General features: G+C 36.5%; 1 protein-coding gene, 1 non-coding gene and 1 pseudogene across 11 annotated transcripts in view; all 3 read right to left on the bottom strand.

The window, feature by feature from the left end:
* The window catches only part of ADAD1 (adenosine deaminase domain containing 1), an 87,602-nt gene that overhangs the window by 25,055 nt on the left and 37,762 nt on the right, over window positions 1–24,785 (bottom strand). For 4 of the 10 annotated variants that reach the window (XM_086346890.1, XM_086346883.1, XM_086346887.1 and 1 more), the window contains one exon: window positions 13,538–13,643. The exons of 2 other annotated variants lie outside the window; for them this stretch is intronic. In XM_086346890.1, coding sequence (XP_086203016.1) covers window positions 13,538–13,643 — 106 coding nt within the window. Of the gene's footprint in view, window positions 1–13,485; window positions 13,644–24,785 lie in introns of those variants that run through there. 4 more of the 10 variants (XM_086346891.1, XM_086346885.1, XM_086346888.1 and 1 more) reach the window with 1 other exon arrangement.
* Window positions 20,441–20,554, bottom strand: LOC147355200 (U6 spliceosomal RNA; annotated as a pseudogene).
* On the bottom strand, window positions 22,303–22,374 carry TRNAW-CCA (transfer RNA tryptophan (anticodon CCA)). Its single transcript has one exon. It is a non-coding gene; the product is annotated as a tRNA-Trp (tRNA).

Below are 24,785 nucleotides of genomic sequence, written 5' to 3' on the forward strand. Positions count from 1 at the left end.
AAAATAAACTTGCGTTTGAAAGTCACAGTGATCCTTCATTAACTGTTATTATGAAGTGAAGCTGGACAACATTCATATCCAGTGCCCATCAATATTTTTAAAGTATTTATTACCTATTACATGTACATATTATCCTAAAATTATTTTTCACAAATTTCATCTAAGGTTTTCTTAAAATAATGCTCACTTTACCTCATGTGCAAAATGAAATATAATTATCTAAAAATACTTCCCAACTAAAAAATTGTAAGTTTCTGTAACATATAATTAAATGTCTGTTCTACCTTAATAGGCAATTACTTAATATATGATCAATACTTTTTAAATTAAAATGTTCAGAACACTGCTTTTTAACTTTTTCATACCATGGCACAGATAAAAAACTGGTGTTACCGAACATGAGAGTAAGTAATGGGCTGACTAAGGACAGAGTCGACTGTCCAGGTTTCAGCTGTCTCTGGACCTGAGCTCAACTCCTCTCATGAGCACACCAAAATCGTAACTATTTACACAGCAATCACTGATGAAAAAGACTGGAACCTACCAGAAAAGATCTTCTACAACTTAAGACATACAGAAGGAACAAGATGAGTAGGAGGGGAGGATTTTGAATAGAGTCAAGTCCAATGCCCCAGGTGGGGAATCCACAGATTGTTGCACAGGTTCTCCCACAGGAGTGGGAAGTCCAAGACTCACATCAAACATCCTGACCCAGGAATCCTGCACAGGAAGACGAGCCCCCAGAGGATTTGGCTTTAGTTTCAAGAGTACAAGAGGACTGGGGAAAACAGATTTCACTCTTACAGCACACAGGAAATCTCACACACTCTGGGGCCCAGGACAAAAGCAGCAATTTGACAGAAGCCTGGGTGAGACCTACCTGCTGCTCTTGGAGAGTCTGCAGAGATGCACGAGACAAGTATGGCTCACGCTGGGGACACAGATGCTGGCAGCAAGCAAGCATAAGAGTGCCTTCTACCAAGTGGGATACTGGTGCTGACAGGTGCCATTGTGGAATCATCTCTCTAGCATATTAGCCCCAGAACCCAGCCCTGCCCTGGCCCAATATCTTGTAGGTACCAGTGCTGGCACGCTTCAGGGCTAGTCGCTAAGCGGGGAGGGATACAGCTCTACCTATCACCAAACAGGCTGCCTTAAGACCCAAAGAGCCCACAGCAGCCTCTGGTCATGGACCAGCACATAAGCCCCAAACACAGCTCCTCCTACTAGTGGGTTGGCACCAGCCCCCAAATCTCCTGGGCCCCAGTTCTGCTCCCAGGAAGCCTGCTCTAGCTTCTAGGCCAGCCTCATCTACTCAGGGGTAGACACTAGACACAATAAAACCACAATCCCACAGCCTGTGGACTCAAGTCTTCTGGACTCAGCAGGCCAGACTCTGCCCAAAAACATCATCTAGGCAACAGCCCTGCCCACTAATGGGCCAGCACAAGTTTTGGAACACCCCGAACTCCTTACCAAACTGAGTCAGGAACCAGTCACCCCAACAACAATCTAATACCTAGGTCCTGGGTCTCCTGGATCCAGGGACTCCTAGGTCCTGCAACAAGACTCCAGGGCGTAGCTTTGCATGTCAGTAGTCCTTCACTAACTTCAGAATGTGGTTTCACCCACTAGTGGGCAGGCAACAGCTTTGGAGTTTTCTGGACCCTGTCTCTGCCCACCAGGGAGCCAGCACCAGCCCCAAGGCCCCCTGGGCTTCTGGAGTCAGCCACCATGTGACCCAGCCCCACCAACCAGAAGCCAGCAGCCTGTGTACAAGGCCTGACCTGGCAATCAACTGGGATAGTGACCAATTAAGCCTGCAAGACTACCCACATAGCAGCCCACCACAACAGAAGGGCCCTGCAGCCCTCAGAGGGAAGACATAGTTCAGTTGATGAGAGGTGGTATGCTGCTGGGATGCATAGGAGGCAACTTCTCCAAAGTCAGGAAACATAACTAACCTAACAGATACATAAGTTTTTATTTGTATAAAATAAAAATGTAGGCAAAATGTGGTGACAGAGGAAGATGTTCCAGATGAAGAAACAAGCCCTAGAGGAAGAACTAAGTGAAGTGGAGTTAGGCAACCTAACTCAGGGTAGTGATCATAAAGATGATCAAAGAACTTGGGAGAAGAATGGATATGTAGAACAAGAAGTTACAAGTTTTTAAAGAGTTAGAAAATACAAAGAGGGATGGTATGGGGAGGGAGGAGGGAGGAGGGTTCGGGATGGGGAACACATGTATACCTGTGGCGGATTCATTTTGATATTTGGCAAAACTAATACAATTATGTAAAGTTTAAAAATAAAATAAAATTGGAAGAATAAAAAAAAAAAAAAAGAAAATACAAAGAACCATCAAAAAGAGAATAACATAACAACTGAAATGAAAAATACACTAGAAAGAATCAATAGTAGATTAATGATACAGAGGAACAGATCAGCAAGCTAGAAGACAGCAGTAAGAAATCATTGATCATTTGATATTGAACAGAAAAAAAGAAAATAGAAGGAAAAAAATAAGGACATCTTAAGAGACCTCTGGGACAACATCAAGCACACTAATATTCACATTACAGGGGTCACAAAGGAAGAAAAAAGAGAGAACAAAGCTGAGAACATATATATAAAGACATAATAGTTGAAAACTCCCTAATCTGGGAAAGGAAACAGACATTCAAGTCCAGAAAGCATGGTGTCCCACCCCACACAGGAATAACCCAAAGATGAACACACCAAGACATATTCTGTCAATAAAATGACAAAAAATAAAGATTAAAAGCATCAAGGGAAAAGCAACAAATAACATATAAGGGAACTTCTATAAGGCTATCGGCTGACTTTTTAGCAGAAACCCTGTAGGTTGGAAGGGACTGGCACAGTATACTTAGTGATAAAAGGACAGAACCTACAACCAAGAAAACTTTACCTGGCAAAGCTCTTAGGAGATATCAAAAGTTTAACAGATAAGAAAGAGGTAAAAGGATTCACTACCACCAAACCAGCTTTACAAGAATTGTTAAAGGTATTTCTCTAAGTGAAAAGGAAAAGGAGAGCTAGAAGCATGAACGTTAAGAAACAATAAAACTCATCAGTAAAGGCAAACATATAGTAAATCTAGGAAATCACACACACAAAGCTAGCAGACAGGTTAAAAGACAAAAACAGTAAATTTATATACATCCACAATAAGCAGCTAAAGGATACACACATATTTTAGAAGTAAAATATGATATAAATATAGTAATCATAACAGGAGGTGAGTAGCAATGCAGGGCTACAAAAGTGCATTTAAAATTAAGAGACCAGCAACTTAAAACCATCATATACATGTACATAAAACTTCTATATAAAAACTTCATGGTAAGCATAAACCAAAAATCTATAATAGATACACACACAAAAAGGAAAAGGAATTCAAAAATAACACTAAAGATAGCCATCAAATCAGGAGAAAGAAAAAAAAAAAAGGCCACAAACAACTAAAATAATGGCATAAAGTGAAGTGCTAGTTTCTCAGTCTTGTCTGACTCTGTGACTCCACGGACTGTAGCCAGCCATAACTGGCTGGCTGGCTCCTCTGTCCATGAAATTCTCCAGGTAAGAATTCTAGAGTGGGTAGTTACTCCCTTCTCCAGGGGATCTTCCTGACCCAGGGATTGAACCTGGGTCTCCTGCATTGCAGGCAGATTCTTTACCACCTGAGCCACCAGGGAAATAATTACCTTAAATGTAAATAGACTAAATGCTCGATCAAGACACAGAGTGGCTGGGACTTCCCTTGTCCTGTGGTTGAGATTCTGTACTTCCAATGCAGGCGGCATAGGTTCAATCATTGATCAGGGAATTAAGATCCCACATGCTGCTAAGTATCCCACACACACCCCAAAAAAGAGTGGCTGAACAGATAAAATAAAAACAAGACCCATTTATATATTGCTTATAAAAGACTTACTTCTGATCTAAAGACACAGACGGACTGAGAGTGAGGCAATGTAAAAAGGTATTATCCTATGCAAATAATAATTAAAAAATACTTAGGGAATAATACAGGGTGGCAATACTTATATCAGACAAAACTGACTCTACAATAAAGACTACTACAAGAGACAAATAAGGACATTACATAATGATCAAAGGATCAATCCAAGAAGATGATATAATTGTATATACATGCACTCAACATAGGAGCACCTAAATACATAAATCAAATATGAACAAGTACAAGGGAAAAAAATCAACAGGAACATAGTAATAGTAGGAGACTTCAACACCCCACTTACATCAATGGACAGATCATCCAGATAGAAAATCAATAAGTAAACTCTGTCCTTAAATGACACATCAGACCAAATGAACATTAGATATAAATAGAACTTTCCATCCAAAAGCAACAGAATACAAATTTAAAGTGCATATGGAACATTCTCCAGGAGAGATCACATACTAAGCTGCAAAAGCAGCATAGGTAAATTTAAGAAAATTGACATCATATCAAGCATCTTTTCTGACTATAATGCTATGAAACTAGAAATCAACTACAAGCAAAAAAAAAAAAAAAAAACTGAAAAAAACACAAAAGATATGGAGGATAAACAATATGCTACTAAATGACCAATGGATCATTGAAGAAATCAAAGAGGAAATTAAAAAATACCTAGAAGCAAATGAAAACAAAAATATGATGATCCAAAACTCATGGGACACAGCTTAAACAGTTGTAAGAGGGAAGTTTAGTGATACAAGCTTACCTCAGAGAACAAAAATCTCAAATAAACAACATAACCTTAAACTTAAAGGAAAAGAAGAAAAAACAAATAAAACCCAAAATCAGTAGAAGGGAAGAAGTCACAGAGTTCAGAGCAGAAATAAAAACAGAGACTAGAAAATAAAAGATCAATGAAACTAAAAGCTGGTGCTTTGAAAAGATAAATAAAATTGATAAACCTTTAGCCAGACTTACCAAGAAAAAAGGGGGAGAGAACCCAAATCAATAAAATTATAAATGAAAAAGGGAAGGTTACAACCAATACCTCAGAAATACAAAAGATCATAAAAGACTACCAGGAATAACCAAGTGCTAACAAAATGGACAATCTGTAAGAAATGGGAAATTTCTTAGAAAGTTACAATCTTCCAGAACTGAACCAGGAAGAAATAGAAAATATGAATAGAATAATTACCATACTGAAACTGAATCAGCAATTTAAAAACTCCAATAAGTAAAAGTCCAGGCCCAGACGGCTTCAATTAACTTCTACCAAATATTCAGAGAGGGGTTAACACCTATCCTTCTCAAACTATTTCAAAAAACAGGAGAGGAAGGAACACTTGCTAACTCTTTCTATGAGATCATTATCACCCTGATACCAAAATCAAAGATATTACAATAAAAGAAAATTATAGGCCAATATCATTGATAAACATAGATTCTCAGCAAAATATTAGCAAACTGAATCCTTAAGCACTTTAGAAAGATCATACCACCTTGATCAAACAGAATTTTACCAGGGATGCAAAGATGGTTCAATAACAACAAATCAAACAATGTGATGCACTATATTAGTAAAATGAAGAATAAAAACCATATGATCATCTATCTCAATACTGCAAAAATCTCTTATGACAAAGCTCAGCATACATTTATAATAAGTTTTTTCAACAAAATGGTTATAAAATGCACATACTTCAACATAATAAACCCCATATAAAACAAACTGATAGCCAACATCACTATCAAGGGTGTAAAGCTGAAAGTGTTTCCTCTAAGATTAGGAACAAGACATGCATGCCCATTCCTGCCACATTTATTCAATATAGTATCAGAAATCCTAGCCACAATAATCAGAGAAGAAATAAAAATTACCCAAATTAGAAAGGCAGAAGTAAAACTGTCACTGTCTTCAGATAACATGATACTATAACATGATACTTTGATAGTACATCAAAAATCCTAAAAACGCCATTAGAAAACAACTAGAGCTCATCAATGAATTTGATCAAGTTGCAGGATACAAAATTAATATACAGAAATTGGTTATATTTCTACACACAAACAAGAAACAGAAACTAAGGAAAAAATATCACTTACCAAAAAGAGTAAAATACCAAGGGATAAACCTACCTAAGGAGGAAAAAGACCTGTATGTGGCAAGCTATAAGACACTGATGAATGGGGGAAAATATTTGCAAATAGTATGATCCATAGAGGTTAATATGCAAAATAAATAAACTCTTTACAACTCAACATCAAAACAACAACCTGATCAAAAAATGGGCAGAAGACCTGAATAGGTATTTCTCCAAAGAAGATATACAGATGGCCAACAGGTATATGAAAAGTTGCTCAACATTGCTAGCCATTTGAGAAATGCAAATCAAAATCACAATGTGCTATCACTCCACACCTGTCAAAATGGCTATCACCAAAATCCACACAAATAGGGACTTTCCCTGGTGGTCCAGTGGTTAAGAATCCACCTGCCAGTGCAGGGGACACAGGTTCCATCTGGGACTATCCCACATGCTGTGGGGCAGCTAAGTCCATGCTTCACAACTACTGAAGCCCATGCACCCTAGGGCTCATGTTCCACAATAAAAGAAGCCATCACAAGGAGAAGCCCGCACACTGCAGCGAAGAGTAGGCCTTGCTTGTCACAACTGGAGAAAGCCCTCACAGAGCAATGGAGACCCAGTGCAGCCAAATAAATATTTTTTAAAAAGCACACAAATAATAAACAGTGGTTAGGATGTGGAGAAAAGGGAACTCCCATACACCATTGGTAGGAATGCAAACTGGTGCAGCCACTGGGAAAAGAGTATGGAGGCATGTACCCCAGTATTCATAGCAGCATTATATATAATTGTCAAGATATGGAACCAACCTAAATGTCAATCGACAGATGAATGGATAAAAAAGATGTGATGTGTATACACACACACAAATAGAATACTCTTTGTAACCCCCATCACTAGGCTTCTCCATCCATGAAATTCTCCAGGCGACAATACTGGAGTGGGTAGCCATTCCTATTTCCAGGAGATCTTCCTGACCCAGGCATCAAACCCAGTCTCCTGCAATGCAGGCAGATTCATTACCATCTGAGCCACCGGAGAAGCCCCAAAAGAATCAGTTCAGTTCAGTCACACAATCGTGTCTGATTCTTTGTGACCCTATGGACTGCAGCACGCCAGGCTTCCTTGTCCATCAACAACTCCTGGAGTTTGCTCAAACTCATGTTCATTGAATTGGTGATGCTCTCCAACCATCTCATCCTCTGTCGTCCCCTTCTCCTCCCTTCAGTCCTTCCCAGCATCAGGGTCTTTTCTAAGGAGTCAGTTCTTCGCATCAGGTGGCCAAAGTATTGGAGTTTCAGCTTCAGCACCAGTCTTTCCAATGAATATTCATGACTGATTTCCTTTAGGATTGACTAGTTTGATCTCCTTGCAGTCTAAGGGACTGTGGAAGTTTTCTTCAGCACCTCAGTTCAAAAGGATCGACTCTTCGGTGCTGTTTTCTTTATGGTCCAACTCTCACATCCATGCATGACTACTGGAAAAACCATAGCTTTGACTAGATGGACCTTTGTCAGCAACAATGTCTCTGCTTTTTAATATGCTGTTTGTTATAGCTCTTCTTCCAAGGAGCAAGTGTCCTTTAATATCATGGCTGTAGTCACCATCTGCAGTGATTTTGGAGTCCAAGAACATCAAGTCTGTCACTGTTTCCATTGTTTCCTGATCTATTTGCCATGAAGTGATGGACTGGATGCCATGATCTTCATTTTTTGAATGTTGAGTTTTAAGCCAGCTTTTTCATTCTCTTTCACTTTCATCAAGAAGCTCTTCAGTTCCTCTTTGCTTTCTGCCATAAAGGTAGTATCATCTGCATATCTGAGGTTATTGATATTTCTCCCAGCAATCTTGATTCTCCCTGCAATCTTGAGTCCAACTTGTTTCATCCAGGCCAGCATTTCTCATGATGTATTCTGCATAAAGTTAATTAAGAAGGGTGACAATATACAGCCTTATTGTACTCCTTTCCCATTTAGGAACCAGTCCATTATTCCATGTCCAGTTCTAACTGTTGCTTCTTGACCTGCATACAGGTTTCCCAGGAGGCAGATAAGGTAGTCTGGTATTCCCATCTGTTTAAGAATTTTCCACAGTCTGTTGTGATCCACACAAAGGCTTTAGCATAGTCAATAAAGCAGGAGTGGGTGTTTTTTTGGAACTCTCTTGCTTTGTTCTAAGATCCAACAGATGTTGGCAATTTGCTGCCGCTAAGTCACTTCAGTCATGTCCGACTCTGTGTGACCCCATGGATGGCAGCCCACCAGGCTCCCCCATCCCTGGGATTCTCCAGGCAAGAACATTGGAGTGGGTTGCCATTTCCTTCTCCAATGCATGAAAGTGAAAAGTCAAAGTGAAGTCGCTCAGTCGTATCTGACTCTTAGCGACCCCATGGACTGCAGCCTACCAGGCCCCTCCGTCCATGGGATTTTCCAGGCAAGAGTACTGGAGTGGGGTGCCAGGCAATTTGAGTACTACTCGAGAAGGCAATGGCACCCCATTCCAGTACTCTTGCCTGGAAAATCCCATGGACGGAGGAGCCTGGAAGGCTGCAGTCCGTGGGGTTGCTGAGAATCGGACACGACTGAGCGACTTCACTTTCACTTTTCACTTTCATGCATTGGAGAAGAAAATGGCAACCCACTCCAGTGTTCTTGCCTGGAGACTCCCAGGGACCGGGGGAGCCTGGTGGACTGCCGTCCACGGGGTTGCATAGAGTCGAACATGACTGAAGCGACTTAGCAGTAGCAGCAGCAGTAAAAAATCAAATGCTACTCAGCAATAAAAAAAGACTGAAAATGCCATTTACAACAATGTGGATAGACTAGGAGACATGTTTAAATTCATAATGATACTAAAAAGCACTGTTTGGTCAACTTTAAAGGATGACAGAGAATTAACTATTCAAAAAACATCAAGAAAGAGAAATAATCCATTCTTTTCTGTACCAACTATACCTCAGTAATCAAATAACTGAGAAGTGGACATTTTTAAAGTCAAAGCATTCCAGGTAATGAGATAATTTGAGTATAATCCGCAATCCCTAATAATGGATTTAGACAAGACTCATCAATGATGGCTACATCACAAAAGATAGACAACCCAGAAAGCTTTCTAACAGAAAGCACACAATACTGCCTGTGAAGTATTTTTGCTAAAAAATTAAACCTGAATTTACTGTTTTCTGGAAATACAGAGGACAGACAAATGTTAAATGATACCATGGAGATAAAAGCAGCAAAAATAAAAGCAAAAATAAACAAATGGGACCTAATTAACCTTAAAAGCTTCTGCACATCAAAGGAAACTATCAGCAAGGTGAAAAGACAGCCTTCAGAATGGGAGAAAATAATAGCAAATGAAGCAACTGACAAACAACTAATCTCAAAAATATACAAGCAACTCCTGCAGCTCAACTCCAGAAAAATAAATGACCCAATCAAAAAATGGGCCAAAGAACTAAATAGACATTTCTCCAAAGAAGACATACAGATGGTTAACAAACACATGAAAAGATGCTCAACATCACTCATTATCAGAGAAATGCAAATCAAGACCACTATGAGGTACCATTTCACACCAGTCAGAATGGCTGCGATCCAAAAGTCTACAAATAATAAATGCTGGAGAGGGTGTGGAGAAAAGGGAACCCTCTTACACTGTTGGTGGGAATGCAAACTAGTACAGCCACTATGGAGAACAGTGTGAAGATTCCTTAAAAAACTGGAAATAGAACTGCCTTACGATCCAGCAATCCCACTGCTGGGCATACACACTGAGGAAACCAGAAGGGAAAGAGACACGTGTGCCCCAATGTTCATCGCAGCACTGTTTATAATAGCCAGGACATGGAAGCAACCTAGATGCCCATCAGCAGATGAATGGATAAGAAAGCTGTGGTACATATACACAATGGAGTATTACTCAGCCATTAAAAAGAATACATTTGAATCAGTTCTAATGAGGTGGATGAAAGTGGAGCCGATTATACAGAGTGAAGTAAGCCAGAAGGAAAAACACCAATACAGTATACTAACGCATATATATGGAATTTAGAAAGATGATAACAATAACCCTGTGTACGAGACAGCAAAAGAGACACTGATGTATAGAACAGTCTTATGGACTCTGCGGGAGAGGGAGAGGGTGGGAAGATTTGGGAGAATGGCATTGAAACATGTAAAATATCATGTATGAAACGAGATGCCAGTCCAGGTTCAATGCACGATACTGGATGCTTGGGGCTAGTGCACTGGGATGACCCAGAGGGATGGTATGGGGAGGCAGGAGGGAGGAGGGTTCAGGATGGGGAGCACATGTATACCTGTGGCGGATTCATTTTGATATTTGGCAAAACTAATACAATTATATAAAGTTTAAAAACAAAATAAAATTTAAAAAAAAATAAAAAATTAAACCTGAATTTACTGTTTTCTGGAAATACAGAGGACAGACAAATGTTAAATGATACCATGGAGATAAAAGCAGCAAAAATAAGATTGTGAGAAACTCTGCAAAGGACCCAGTTTTTTCAAGAACTAAGTTAAAAGAAAAAAATAATGAGAAGAAATCTGTAGATTAATAGATATTTAACAAAAATTCAAATTCCAATACATGGATATAATTTTGATTCTGATTCCAACAATATATACAACATTTATGAGATGGAGAATTACTATTAATTTTTAAGGTATACTAATTGAATTTTGTATTAAAAAGTGTTCATATTTTACAGATACATATCAAAGTATTTACAGATGAATGTCTGATATCTATTCTAATATAATCTATCTTTGGGAGGTATATATGGAATGAGATTGCCATGCTTTAATAAGCTGGTGTGATGGGTGCTACTTTCTATTTTTATATCTCTGAAAATTTCCATAATAAGAAAACAAAGAAGACATTGTGAAATTGTGTTTCAGTGTAGGTCACTTCCCTATAAGAAATCTTTCACGAACTCCCTCTGCCTACCAAACTGAGAACATCTTCTAGATTCATCTCTCATCATCTTCCATCCTGTGTTCTAAATTCTAGACTCAAACACTGTTAACATTATCCTTCTAATCTTTGCTTTATCATTTCCAAGTGGAATGCATTCTCTCTTTAATTTCAGCCTTCTAAATTTTACCCATCCTTCAATGTTTGCCTCAGATAACAGAACCTTAGAGCTAAAAAGAGGACTTTAACTTAGATGCAACTAGTTTAATGGGTTTTGAGCAACTTTAGAAGTAGAGGTTTAGAAGTCTTGCTTTACTTTTCCCAACAGAACATTTAAAACGAATGAATTTTACAGAAAATTTTCTTTCTGTATTGAAAAATAGCTTAACCCTGATCCTGCTGCATAAATGTATTTCATAATTATCAACTTTTTAATATAAATCTTTGACAAATATCTGCCACAAATATTTTATTGTGCTTATAAATTAAATATTGTGCTCAGAATGCTTATAAACTAAACGTTACTTATGATTTATGTTAGAAAAGAAGCTTGTTTTTTTCAAGCAAAACATTTTGTACAACCCAATACATATTACAGAGAAAAAACAATAAGCATTTCCACTTTTGATGAACCCTGAAGCCCTATCAAGCTTCCATCCCTGAACAAAGAATAATAACCACTAGAACCAATTTCATCCTTGCAAAGAAAAAAACCTGAGCTACAAAAGATTAAATAATTTACAACTGTCAGAGTCATAATAGCCAATGTTGGGTTTCACATCTGTATCCTACCCTTTCTGCTAAATGACTGCCTTCTACTAAATGTCATCTCCTTTATTCTTTATCTAGCTTATCCCTCTTGAGATACAATCTTTCTCCACTTCAAAATACCATATATAAATTAAGTAGACATAATGTACAGAGACACTCAGTGACTACTTGTTAAAGAAATCAGTAGTCCTTACTGGATCCTATCTGTAAAATAGCTGGGTATATGTTTTACCTAACCCTTAAAATTAAACATTTTTCTTGAGGAAATAAATTGTCTAACATGATCTTTCACTATTTAGGCAAATGTTAACCATTTTGTGCTTTTCCTAATTTAGACAAAAGCAAAATATCCACAGATGTGAAGAGCCAAGAAAAGATGAAACATGCTGTATATTCACAGGAAATTTACTATCAAAGAGAGGTTAAAGTAATAGAAATTAAGGCTGTAAATTAGCTGTGGAAGGAATCAACCCAGACAAGAAACTGAAAAGACTTAACAAGGAAATATCAATTCAGAAAAAAAAAACACTAAATATCATCTATTTGATGGAAATTAAACTTATTATTAATAATAGTATATGTATGCTGACATGAAATTGCTCATATTTGATCATTTTTTACCTACCCTCTCCCCTGAAATGGCAATTTCACATGATTCAATCTATTAATAAATATAGAATCTAGTCTACTGAAAGACATGTATGTCTTTCTATCCAGGATGATTTCAATGTTCATCAACTAAGCTCTATTATACTTTTAGAATAGACAAAAAACAAACCCCAAAACTAAAACAACAACAAAAACAAAGCCCTACATTAATCTTATCAGAAATTATAATAGTTCATCTTGGCTAGAGTTGCAGTGAGACCTAGTAGTTTAATAAAGATCCAAGCTAAGAGGAACAAAGTCTTGAGAGTCAATGTTTAATCCATCTGTGATTTAATCTAAGGAAGAGATTTTAAGAGAACAAACTCAATTTCACTAAAGATATATATCCTAACCAAGAGTAACTAAACTTTCTCTTTTCATCTAGCTATATAAACAAATACAAATATAAAGCTAAACTATTTTATTGACCTATTAGAAATTCTTACTAAATTATAAAGAATAACATTTGAATGGATCTTACAGAAGACCTGAAAATAGGTAATCTTAAAACATTTATAATAATCCTTTACTAATCAGAATAATTTATCAAAGTACTCCCTAACATGGTTAATATTTCTCTGAATTTTTATGTTCAATTTGATTTCATAAATTTCTCTGACATGAGAAATGATGTTTTAATTACTATTTTTTACTATGATTATTGGCAAATATTAGACATTCAAGTGTCTGTTGCTTTAATCAACAAATGAGTAAGAATTATTATTTGTATTCTTGGATTCCAATTTTTAACTAAAAAAAATTTTGAGTGAGACACCAGGACACAGTGAATATCTTTGCTGAACAAGTAACTTTAAAGTACAAAAATTAAAAGAAATTTTCTTTTAAATTACAAAATGGTAATGGCTTTGTAATGTCTATAAAAAATACAAAATAGCTACATAATGAAGCAGGTAATTACTAAAAAAAAAAGTTCAAATGTTTCAACGTAAATTGACATAAATATTTACGAAGTTTTAGCAATCTCTGAACACTGCTATAGCAAGACTGATTTTGAAATCTAAAAACCACCAATATTTAGTAGTCAAAGTACACACAAAAAAAGATTTTTAATATGACAATGGATTGCTTAATTCACATACTAAATTGCTCTATACAGGGAGATTTCACAATCCAGGAGCCATAGCCATGTTGCTGTAAGTAGGATTTCAACAAAGTTTTAGCTTCTTGATAGGATCCAGACATACGCTACAGAAAGAAAAAACAGTGAATTACAGAATATAGGCAGAATTTGGCTTATGAAAAGAAATTAATTAGCCTTAATCATCTTTCTTTAGTTTAACACTATAAACATTATGAAAAATCTTTCTGAATTTCCATTTCCTTCAGTATTGTTTCTGAAACTAAAAATTATTCTCAACACTCCTAAGAGATCATTTTCCTTCTTTTTTAATATTTGCAATTAAAAGAGTAATGATACTCATTACAGAAAACTTGAAAAAGAATATGCAAAGAAGTAAAAAAAAACTCGCTTATAATTCCCAAACTATAGATAACTAGAATATTTTGGCTTATTTCCTTTTACTTTTTAAATAAATAAACATACTGATAAACTTTAAAAAAGAAAAACCAGCTTTATTTAGGTAAAATTTGTATACCATAAATTCACCCAATGGTAAATTCATCCATTGGTAAGTGTTCAGTTTGATGTGGGTATTTTTATGAAATTGATATAGGTGTGCAACCATCACAGCCCAGTTTTAAAATAATTTCATTATATGTAAAAAGTTCCACTGTGCTCATATACAGTAAATCTGTACTTCTAAGCCCCAGTCTCAGGCAATCATGAATCTACTTTCTGTCCCCAGAATTTTGCTTTTCGTAGAAATTTCATAGAAAGTGATCAACACAGCATGTACTCTTCTGTGTCAGGTTTCTTTACATTAGCATACCATTTTCAGATTCATTCCTGTTGTCTGATGTATCAGTTTGTTCTTTATTGCTGATTGGTATTCCATCAAATAGATATATCACATTGCTTATGCAGTCACCAGCTGATGAACATCTGTGTTGTTTCCAGGGCTTGGCTACTATAAATAATGATGCTGTAAACATTTATGTACCAGTCTTTGGTGGATATAAGTTTTTGCTTCTCCTATAAATATCAGTGGGAGTGCTGGATCACATGCTAAGTATACAAAACAAACTGCCAAACTGTTTTCCAAAGTATTTTAAAACCTTTTACATTCCCATCAGCAGTGAAAGAGGTTTCTAGTTTCTCCACAACAACATGCAGTACAACCAGACTTTTGGATTTTAGTAGGTGTGAAGTGGTATCTCACTGTGGTTTGGTTTTGCATTTCTCTAATGACTAATCAGGATGAACACCTTTATATGTGTATTAGCCATCCACATATATTCTTTACCACTTGGAAAAGTTGAGTGGTTTGTCCACTTAATGATTTGTAAGAGTTCTTTATTCTAGATCCAAGACCTTTGTCAAATTTATGATTTTAAGTATTTCCTTCCATTCTGTGGCTTACGTTTTCATTTTCTTAATGATGACTTCTGAAATGCAAGTTTTAAATTCTGGACTCCACCAATTTTTTCTTTTATGGATTACATGTTTGATGCCATATCTAAGAAAAATTTGCCTAACGCAGGAAGACAAATTTTGTTGTTGTTGTTGTTCAGTTGCTAAGTTGTGTCCGACTCTTTGCGACCCCATGGACAGCAGCACGCCAGGCTCCTCTGTCCTTCACTACCTTCCGAAGTTTGCCCAAACTTATGTCCATTGAGTCAGTGATGCCATCTAACCATTTCATCCTCTGCTGCTCCCTTTTCCTTTTGCTGTGAATCTTTCCCAGCATCAGAGTCTTTTCCAATGAGTTGGTTCTTCACATCAGGTAGCCAAAGTATTGGAGCTTCAGCATCAGCCCATCTAATGATTATTCAGGGTTGATTTCCTTTAGGATTGACTGTTTCGATCTTGCTCTCCAAGGGACTTTCAAAAGTCTTCTCCAGCACCACAATTCAAAATCATTAATTCTTCGATGCCTACCCTTCTTTATGGTCCAACTCTCCTAGCTGTACATGACTACTACATGTACATGTAGTTTGTACATCGTTTATACATGTATAAACCATACCTTTGACTATATGGACCTCTGTTGGCAAAGTGACATCTCTGCTTTTTAACACACTGTCTAGGTTTGTCATAGCTTGCCTTCCATGGAGCAAGTGACTTTTAAGTTCATGGTTGCAGTCATTTTGGAGTAATTTTAGAGCCCAAGAAAATAAAATATTTTCCCACATTTTCTTTGCAAGTGGTATAGTTTTTAGCTCTCTTAGTTCTATGATCCATTTTGAGATTTTTGTATAACTGATATAAGTCTAGGTTATTTGTTCTCAAATACTCAACCGTTCTATTACCATTTGTTGAAAAGACTGTCCTCTCTCCCACTTAATTCCCTTGACACCTTTGCACAAAATCAATTGATTGTAAGTGTGTGGGTTTATCTCTGGTCTCTTACTGCGTTTATTGATCTTTATGTCTATTGCTAAATCAATACATTTTCTTGATTACTGTGGCTTTATGTTAAATTGTGGAAACTAGGTAGGGTAACTCTATCATTTTGCTTCCTTTTTAAAAATTGTTTTGGTTCTATGTCCTTTGGGTTTATATATAAATTCTATAATCAGCTTGTCAATTTCTATACAAAAGCTTACTGAGATTTTGATAAGAGCTTGCCTTGAATCAACAGATTATTTAGGAGAGAACTGACATTCTAAAAATAGAGTTTTCCAATCTATGAAATGGTACATTTCTCCATTTATTTAGGTCTTTACAAGTTTCTCTAAGCAATGTTTCATTATTTTTCATGTACAGGTCTTATAGTTCTTTTGTTAAATTTATTCCTAATTTTTTTACACACTGTTATGGATAAAACTATTTTTTCCAGTTTAATTTTAGAGTGTTCATTCTTAACATACAGATATACAATTTATTCTTCTATGTTGTTCTTATACTGTATGCTAAATTCACACATGATATAGCTGTTTGTTTTTGGTCGATTCCATAGAATATTGTACATACAAGATTATTTAGGAATAAGGACAGTTTTTCTACTTCCTTCCCAGTTTGGATGCCTTTTCTTTCCTTCTCTTGCGTTACTGCATTGGCTAGAACCTACAGATCAATGTTGACTAGAAGTGGTGAGAGCAAAGGGAAAGAGTATTTAGCCTTCAGCATCGTCATGTAAACTGCAGATTTTCACTGATGCCCTTTATCTAGTAAAGGAAGTTCTATTTCTTATTTATTCAGTGTTTCTACTGTGAATAGGTGTTAAATTTTGTCAAATGTATTATGTACGTCTATTGAGATAAACAGGTTTTGAACTTAAAAATATTCACATAATATATCAAATGATTTTCTGGTGTTAAATCACCCTTGCATTCCTGGAATAAACCTCCTTTGTATATAATCCTTTCTGTATGTTGCTGGATTTGGTTTGTCAATATCTTATAAAGAATTTTTTTTTGTGGGATCTTTGTCAGGTTTTGGTATTAGGGTGATGGTGGCCTCATAGAATGAGTTTGGAAGTTTACCTTCCTCTGCAATTTTTTGGAAGAGTTTGAACAGGATAGGTGTCAGCTCTTCTCTAAATTTTTGGTAGAATTCAGCTGTGAAGCTGTCTGGACCGGGGCTTTTGTTTGCTGGAAGATTTTTGATTACAGTTTCAATTTCCATGCTTGTGATGGGTCTGTTAAGATTTTCTATTTCTTCCTGGTCGAATTTTGGAAAGTTGTACTTTTCTAAGAATTTGTCCATTTCTTCCACATTGTCCATTTTATTGGCATATAATTGTTGATAGTAGGCCAATATCACTGATGAACATAGATGCAAAAATCCTTAACAAAATTCTAGCAATAAGAATCCAACAACACATTAAAAAGATCATACACCATGACCAAGTGGGCTTTATCCCAGGGATGCAAGGATTCTTCAATATCCGCAAATCAATCAATGTAATACACCACATTAACAAATTGAAAAATAAAAACCATATGATTATCTCAATAGATGCAGAGAAAGCCTTTGACAAAATTCAACACCCATTTATGATAAGAACTCTCCAGAAAGCAGGAATAGAAGGAACATACCTCAACATAATAAAAGCTATATATGACAAACCCACAGCAAACATTATTCTCAATGGTGAAAAATTGAAAGCGTTTCCTCTAAAGTCAGGAACAAGACAAGGGTGCCCACTTTCACCATTACTATTCAACATAGTTTTGGAAGTTTGGGTCACAGCAATCAGAGCAGAAAAAGAAATAAAAGGAATCCAAATTGGAAAAGAAGAAGTAAAACTCTCACTATTTGCAGATGACATGATCCTCTACATAGAAAACCCTAAAGATTCCACCAGAGAATTACTAGAAGTAATCAGTGACTATAGTAAAGTTGCAGGATATAAAATCAACACACAGAAATCCCTTGCATTCCTATACACTAATAATGAGAAAACAGAAAGAGAAAATAAGGAAACAATTCCATTCACCATTGCAACGGAAAGAATAAAATACTTAGGAATATATCTACCTAAAGAAACTAAAGACCTATATATAGAAAACTATAAAACACTGGTGAAAGAAATCAAAGAGGACACTAATAGATGGAGAAATATACCATGTTCATGGATTGGAAGAATCAGTATAGTGAAAATGAGTATACTACCCAAAGCAATTTATAGATTCAACGCAATCCCTATCAAGCTACCAACAGTATTCTTCACAGAGCTAGAACAAATAATTTCACAATTTGTATGGAAATACAAAAAACCTCGAATAGCCAAAGTGATCTTGAGAAAGAAGAATGGAACTGGAGGAATCAACCTACCTGACTTCAGGCTCTACTACAAAGCCACAGTCATCAAGACAGTATGGTACTGGCACAAAGACAGAAATATAGATCAATGGAATAAAATAGAAAGCCCAGAGATAAATCCACGCACATATGGACACCTTATCTTTGACAAAGGAGGCAAGAATATATAATGGATTAAAGACAATCTCTTTAACAAGTGGTGCTGGGAAATCTGGTCAACCACTTGTAAAAGAATGAAACTAGACCACTTTCTAACACCATACACAAAAATAAACTCAAAATGGATTAAAGATCTAAACATAAGACCAGAAACTATAAAACTCCTAGAGGAGAACATAGGCAAAACACTCTCTGACATACATCACAGCAGGATCCTCTATGACCCACCTCCCAGAATATTGGAAATAAAAGCAAAAATAAACAAATGGGACCTAATTAACCTTAAAAGCTTCTGCACATCAAAGGAAACTATTAGCAAGGTGAAAAGACAGCCTTCAGAATGGGAGAAAATAATAGCAAATGAACCAACTGACAAACAACTAATCTCAAAAATATACAAGCAACTCCTACAGCTCAATTCCAGAAAAATAAACAACCCAATCAAAAAATAGGCCAAAGAACTAAATAGACATTTCTCCAAAGAAGACATACAGATGGTTAACAAACACATGAAAAGATGCTCAACATCACTCATTATCAGAGAAATGCAAATCAAAACCACTATGAGGTACCATTTCACACCAGTCAGAATGGCTGCGATCCAAAAGTCTACAAATAATAAATGCTGGAGAGGGTGTGAAGAAAAGGGAACCCTCTTACACTGTTGGTGGGAATGCAAACTAGTACAGCCACTATGGAGAACAGTGTGGAGATTCCTTAAAAAACTGGAAATAGAACTGCCTTACGATCCAGCAATCCCACTGCTGGGCATACACACTGAGGAAACCAGAAGGGAAAGAGACACGTGTACCCCAATGTTCATCGCAGCACTGTTTATAATAGCCAGGACATGGAAGCAACCTAGATGTCCATCAGCAGATGAATGGATAAGAAAGCTGTGGTACATATACACAATGGAGTATTACTCAGCCATTAAATAGAATACATTTGAATCAGTTCTAATGAGGTGGATGAAACTGGAGCCGATTATACAGAGTGAAGTAAGCCAGAAGGAAAAACATAAATACAGTATACTAACGCATATATATGGAATTTAGAAAGATGGTAACAATAACCCGGTGTACGAGACAGCAAAAGAGACACTGATGTATAGAACAGTCTTATGGACTCTGTGGGAGAGGGAGAGGGTGGGAAGATTTGGGAGAATGACATTGAAACATGTAAAATATCATGTAAGAAACGAGTTGCCAGTCCAGGTTCGATACACGATACTGGATGCTTGGGGCTAGTGCACTGGGATGACCCAGAGGGATGGTATGGGGAGGGAGGAGGGAGGAAGGTTCAGGATGGGGAACACATGTATACCTGTGGCGGATTCATTTTGATATTTGGCAAAACTAATACAATTATGTAAAGTTTAAAAATAAAATAAAATTTAAAAAAAAAAAGAATTTTTACATTTATGTTCCTAAGAGATTCTGATATATAGTTTTCACTTCTTATGATGTTTCTGCCCACTTCTGGTATCAGGGTTTTTAATACTGCCTTATAAAATGAGTTGGGAAGCACTCGCTGCTCCTTTACTTTAATATTTTTTGTATGATTTATGTTAATCTTTGTTTTTACATTTGATAAAGTTCACAAGTGAATTCATAACTGCACTTTCACTTTTCTTTAAAGAATTTTAATTAATAATTTAATTTTTATATTAGTTCAATTTATATGTTCTCTTAGTTAAGTTTTATAATTTGTCTTTCTAGGAATGTGCTCATTTCATCTAACTTGTTTAATTTGTTGACAAAAGTTGTTTGTAATATTTCCTTATAATTTTTTTTAGCTCTTCGGGCTCTTCAGTGATGACCCTTCTTTCCTTCAAGATTTTGATCATTTGTGCTCTTATTTCGCAGTCTAAAGGATTATCAACTGTGCTGATTTTCTCAATGAACCAACTTTTGAGTTCACTGATTTTTCTGTATGTTTTCCTTTTCTGTTTTTACCTAGTTTCCAACCTATCCTATATTATTTCATCTCTTTTTAAAATACTTTACACTTCATGAATTTGCATGTCATCCTTGCACAGGGGCCATGTATGTTGTTAGTCTTCTCTGTATCGTTTCAATTTTAGTATATGTGCTGCCAAAGCAAGCACTCTTATTTTTTTAAAAATACACTCTTCTTCTAACTTTTTTAGGTGGAAGCTTAAATAACTGATTTTTATGGTTCTCTTCCTAATATAAGCACTTAAGGCTATGTATTTCTAAACACTTCTTATATTCTCTAAATTTTAATTTTTATCCTTGATTTCTAATTTAACTGTACAGTAGTTACAGCATAAGTTTTATAATTTCAACACTTTTGAACTTATTGGGACTTGCTTTACGGCCTACATGGTCTGTAGTGGAGAATGCTCCATGTATATTTGAAAAGAAGGTATATTCTGCTGTTGTGCAGAAAATAGTGTTTGGTTTGGTTGGACTGCAGTATTCCAAGCCTTCTATATTCTTACTGATTTTCTCTCTAGTTGTACTATCAATTACTAAGACAAGAATATTAATTAAAACCTCCAACTATAACTGTAGAACTGTCCATTTAACCTTTAAATGCTACAGGTTTTGCTTATACATTTTGAGGTTCCACTGTTATACCCACATAGCAATACTTACCTGTTGTATACTAACAACATTTGGAACAACAGTAGTGTATTACCACTAATATGTTACTCTTTGTTTCTCGTATTATTTCTCATCTTGATGTGTGTTTGACATTAATATACTGACTCCAGCTAAATTATTGCTATTGTTTGCATGGTATGTCTTTTTTTTTCATCCTCTGTTTTCAATCTACTCATGATGTATTCTGCATATCAGTTAAATAAGCAGGGTGGCAATACACAGCCTTGACCTACTCCTTTCCCAATTGTGAACCAACCCACTGTTCCATGTCCAGTTCTAACTGTTGTTTCTTGACCTGCATACAGGTTTCTCAGGAGGCAGGTAAGATGGTCTGGTATTGCCATCTCTTTAAGAATTTTCCACAGTTTGTTGTGATCCACACGGTCAAAGGCTTTAGTGTAATCAATGTAATCAATGACGCAGAAGTGGATGTTTTTCTGGAATTCTTTTACTTTTTCTTTAACATCATCATATTTTACGATTGAAATAGTTCAGCTGGAATTCCATCACCTCCACTAGCTTTGTTCATCATAATGCTTCCTAAGACCCCCCCTGAATTCACACTCTAGAATGTCTGGCCCTCGGAGAGTGACCACACTATCATGGTTTTCTGGGTCATTAAGATCTTTTTTGTACAGTTCTTCTATGTATTTTTTCCACCTCTTCTTAATCTCTTCTGCTTCTGTTAGGTCTTTCCCGTTTCTGTCCTTTATTATGTCCATCCTTGTACGAAATGTTCCCTTAGTATCTCGAAAATTTTCTTGAAGAGATCTCTAGTCTTTCAAATTCTATTGTTTTCCTCTATTTTTTTTCTTTTTGCATTGTTCACTGAAGAAGCCTTTCTTATCTCTCCTTGCTATTCTCTGGAACTCCGCACTCAGCTGGGTATATCATTCCCTTTCTCCCTTGCCTTTCGCTTGTCTTCTTTCCTCAGCTGTTTGTTAAGCCTCCTCAGATAACTTTGCTTTCTTGCAGTTCTTTTCCTTTGGGATGGTTTTGGTCACTGCCTCCTGTACGATGTTACAAACATCCATCCATAGTTCTTTAGGCACTCTATCAGATTTAATCATCACTTCCACTGTATAATCAAAAGTGAAAGTGAAGTCACTCACTCATGTCTGACTCTTTGCGACCCCGTGGACTGTTGCCTACCAGGCTCCTCTGACCTTGGGATTCTCCAGGCAAGAATACTGGAGTGGGGTGCCATTTCCTTCTACAGGGGATCTTCCCAACCCAGGGATCGAACCTGGGTCTCCTGCATTGGAGGCAGATGCTTTAACCTCTGAGCCACCTGGGAAGCCTGGTGTATAATCAAAAGGTATTTGATTTAGGTCATACCTAATAACTGAGTGGTTTTCCCTACTTTTTTCAATTTGAGTCTGAATTTTGCAATAAGGAGCTCACAATCTGAGCCACAGTCAGTTCTAGGTCCTGTTTTTGCTGACTGTATGGAGCTTCTCCATCTTTGGCTCCAAAGAATATAATCAATCTGATTTCAGTATTGACCACATGTGTAGTCATCTCTTGTGTTATTGGAATAGGGTGTTTTCTATGACCAGTGCGTTCTCTTGGCAAAACTCTGTTAGCGTTTGCCCTGCTTCATTTTGTACTCCAAGGCCAAACATGTCTGTCACTCCAGGTATCTCCTGAGTTCCTATTTTTGCATTCTCATCCCCTATGATGAAAAGGACACCTTTTCTTGGTGTTAGTTCTAGAAGGTCTTGTAGGCGTTCATAGAAACATTCAGCTTCTTCGGCATTAGAGGTTGGGGCATAGACTTGGATTACTGTGATATCGAGTGGTTTGCCTTAGAAACAAACTGAGATTATTCTGTCATTTTTGAGATTTTAGAATATTCAAATTTAATGTTTTAATAATTATTTGTAAGTGGATTTATGTCTGCCATTTCACTACTTATTTTCCAAGTCCTGGGTCTTTTATTTCTTTGCTGCTTTACTGCCTTCTAGTCTTTTTAAAAATGCATTTTTTAGGACAATATTTTAATTCCTCTGCTGATATTTTAGCAATAGCTTTCAAGTTATTGTTTTCATGACTACTTCAGGAATTACAATATGTTTTTCTTACCATAGTTTACTTCAGATTGATACTGACATAATCCTGGTAATACACAAAAACTCAAGATTTTCTCTTTGTCTTGATCTTAATCAGCTTGCCTGTGATGTATGTAGATATGAATCTTTTTTTTTCTTTTTTTCTTTCTTGGGATTTTTTTGAGCATCTTGGGCCTGCTAATGTTTTTCATCAAATATGGGAATTTTTTTCAGTAATTTTTCAAATATTTTATTGATCCTTTTCTCTTTTTCTGTAGAATTTCTAGTAAACATAAGTTGGTAGACTTAATATTGTTCCACAAGTCTCTGAAGTTCTGTAAAATTTTCTTTTATTTGCTTCATCTGTCCTTTAAAATTATTTTGATCTATCTTCAAAGCCCATTGATATTTTTCTGCAATCTCACATGTACTGTTGAGTCCATCTAGAGAATTACTCATTTCACTTGTTATTTATTGTTTCAGTACTGGAATATTCATCTGGGTTTTTTTAGGAGTTTTGAGTTTTTTGACTTTTGCCTTTTCTGTTTTTTGAGTTTCTATTTCTCTGCTGAGATTACCTGTTTACTGAAACATTGTTACACTTTTCTTTAATAACTTGAATATATTTATAACAGTTGCTTTGAAGACTTTGCTGTGTTCAAAATTGGAATCCTCTCAGAACCAGTTTCTTTTGAATGTTACTCTTCCTAAGTATAAATTTTATTTTACTTTCCTGTTTTTACATATCTCAAACTTTTGGGGTGAAAGAGACTTTTGGATAATATAGAAACTCTGGATTCTATTTTTCTACAAGGTTTTGGTTTTCTGCATGTTGAAATCGTAAGCTCTGTTTTCACCTATGGTGTGTACTGTCTCTTTCCAGTTTCTGTTTTAGCCTGGTTTCCTAGTAGTTACCATGTATCTGCAAAGCTTCAGTTCAGTTCAGTCACTCAGTGGTGTCCGACTCTTTGTGACCCCATGAATCACAGCACGCCAGGCCTCCCTGTCCATCACCAACTCCCGGAGTGCACCCAAACCCATGTCCATCGAGTCAGTGATGCCATCCAACCATCTCATCCTCTGTTGTCCCCCCTTCTCCTCCTGGCCTCAGTCTTTCCCAGCATCAGGGTCTTTTCCAATGAGTCAGCTCTTCGCATGAGGTGGCCAAAGTATTGGAGTTTCAGCTTCAGCATCAGTCCTTCCAATGAACACCCAGGACTGATCTCCTTTAGGATGGACTGGTTGGCTCTCCTTGCAGTCCAAGGGACTCTCAAGTTTTCTCCGTCCAAGGGACTCTCAAGTTTTCTCCAACAATGCAGTTCAAAAGCATCAATTCTTCAGCACTCAGCTTTCTTTATAATCCAACTCTCACATCCATACATAACCACTGGAAAAACCATAGCCTTGACTAGATGGACCTTTGTTGGCAAAGTAATGTCTCTGCTTTTTAATATGCTGTCTAGGTTGGTCATAATTTTTCTTCCAAGGAGTAAGCATCTTTTAATTCCATGGCTGCAATCACCATCTGCAGTGATTTGGAGCCCAGAAAAAAAAGTCAGACATTCTTTCCACTGTTTCCCCATCTATTTGCCATGAAGTGATGGGACCAGATGCCATGATCTTAGTTTTCTGAAGGCTGAGCTTTAAGCCAACTTTT

Source organism: Bos grunniens, chromosome 17 (assembly GCF_055505025.1).
Source record: "Bos grunniens cultivar Pamir isolate PY7600 chromosome 17, Bosgru_T2T1.0, whole genome shotgun sequence".
Classification (NCBI taxonomy): Eukaryota; Metazoa; Chordata; class Mammalia; order Artiodactyla; family Bovidae; genus Bos; species Bos grunniens.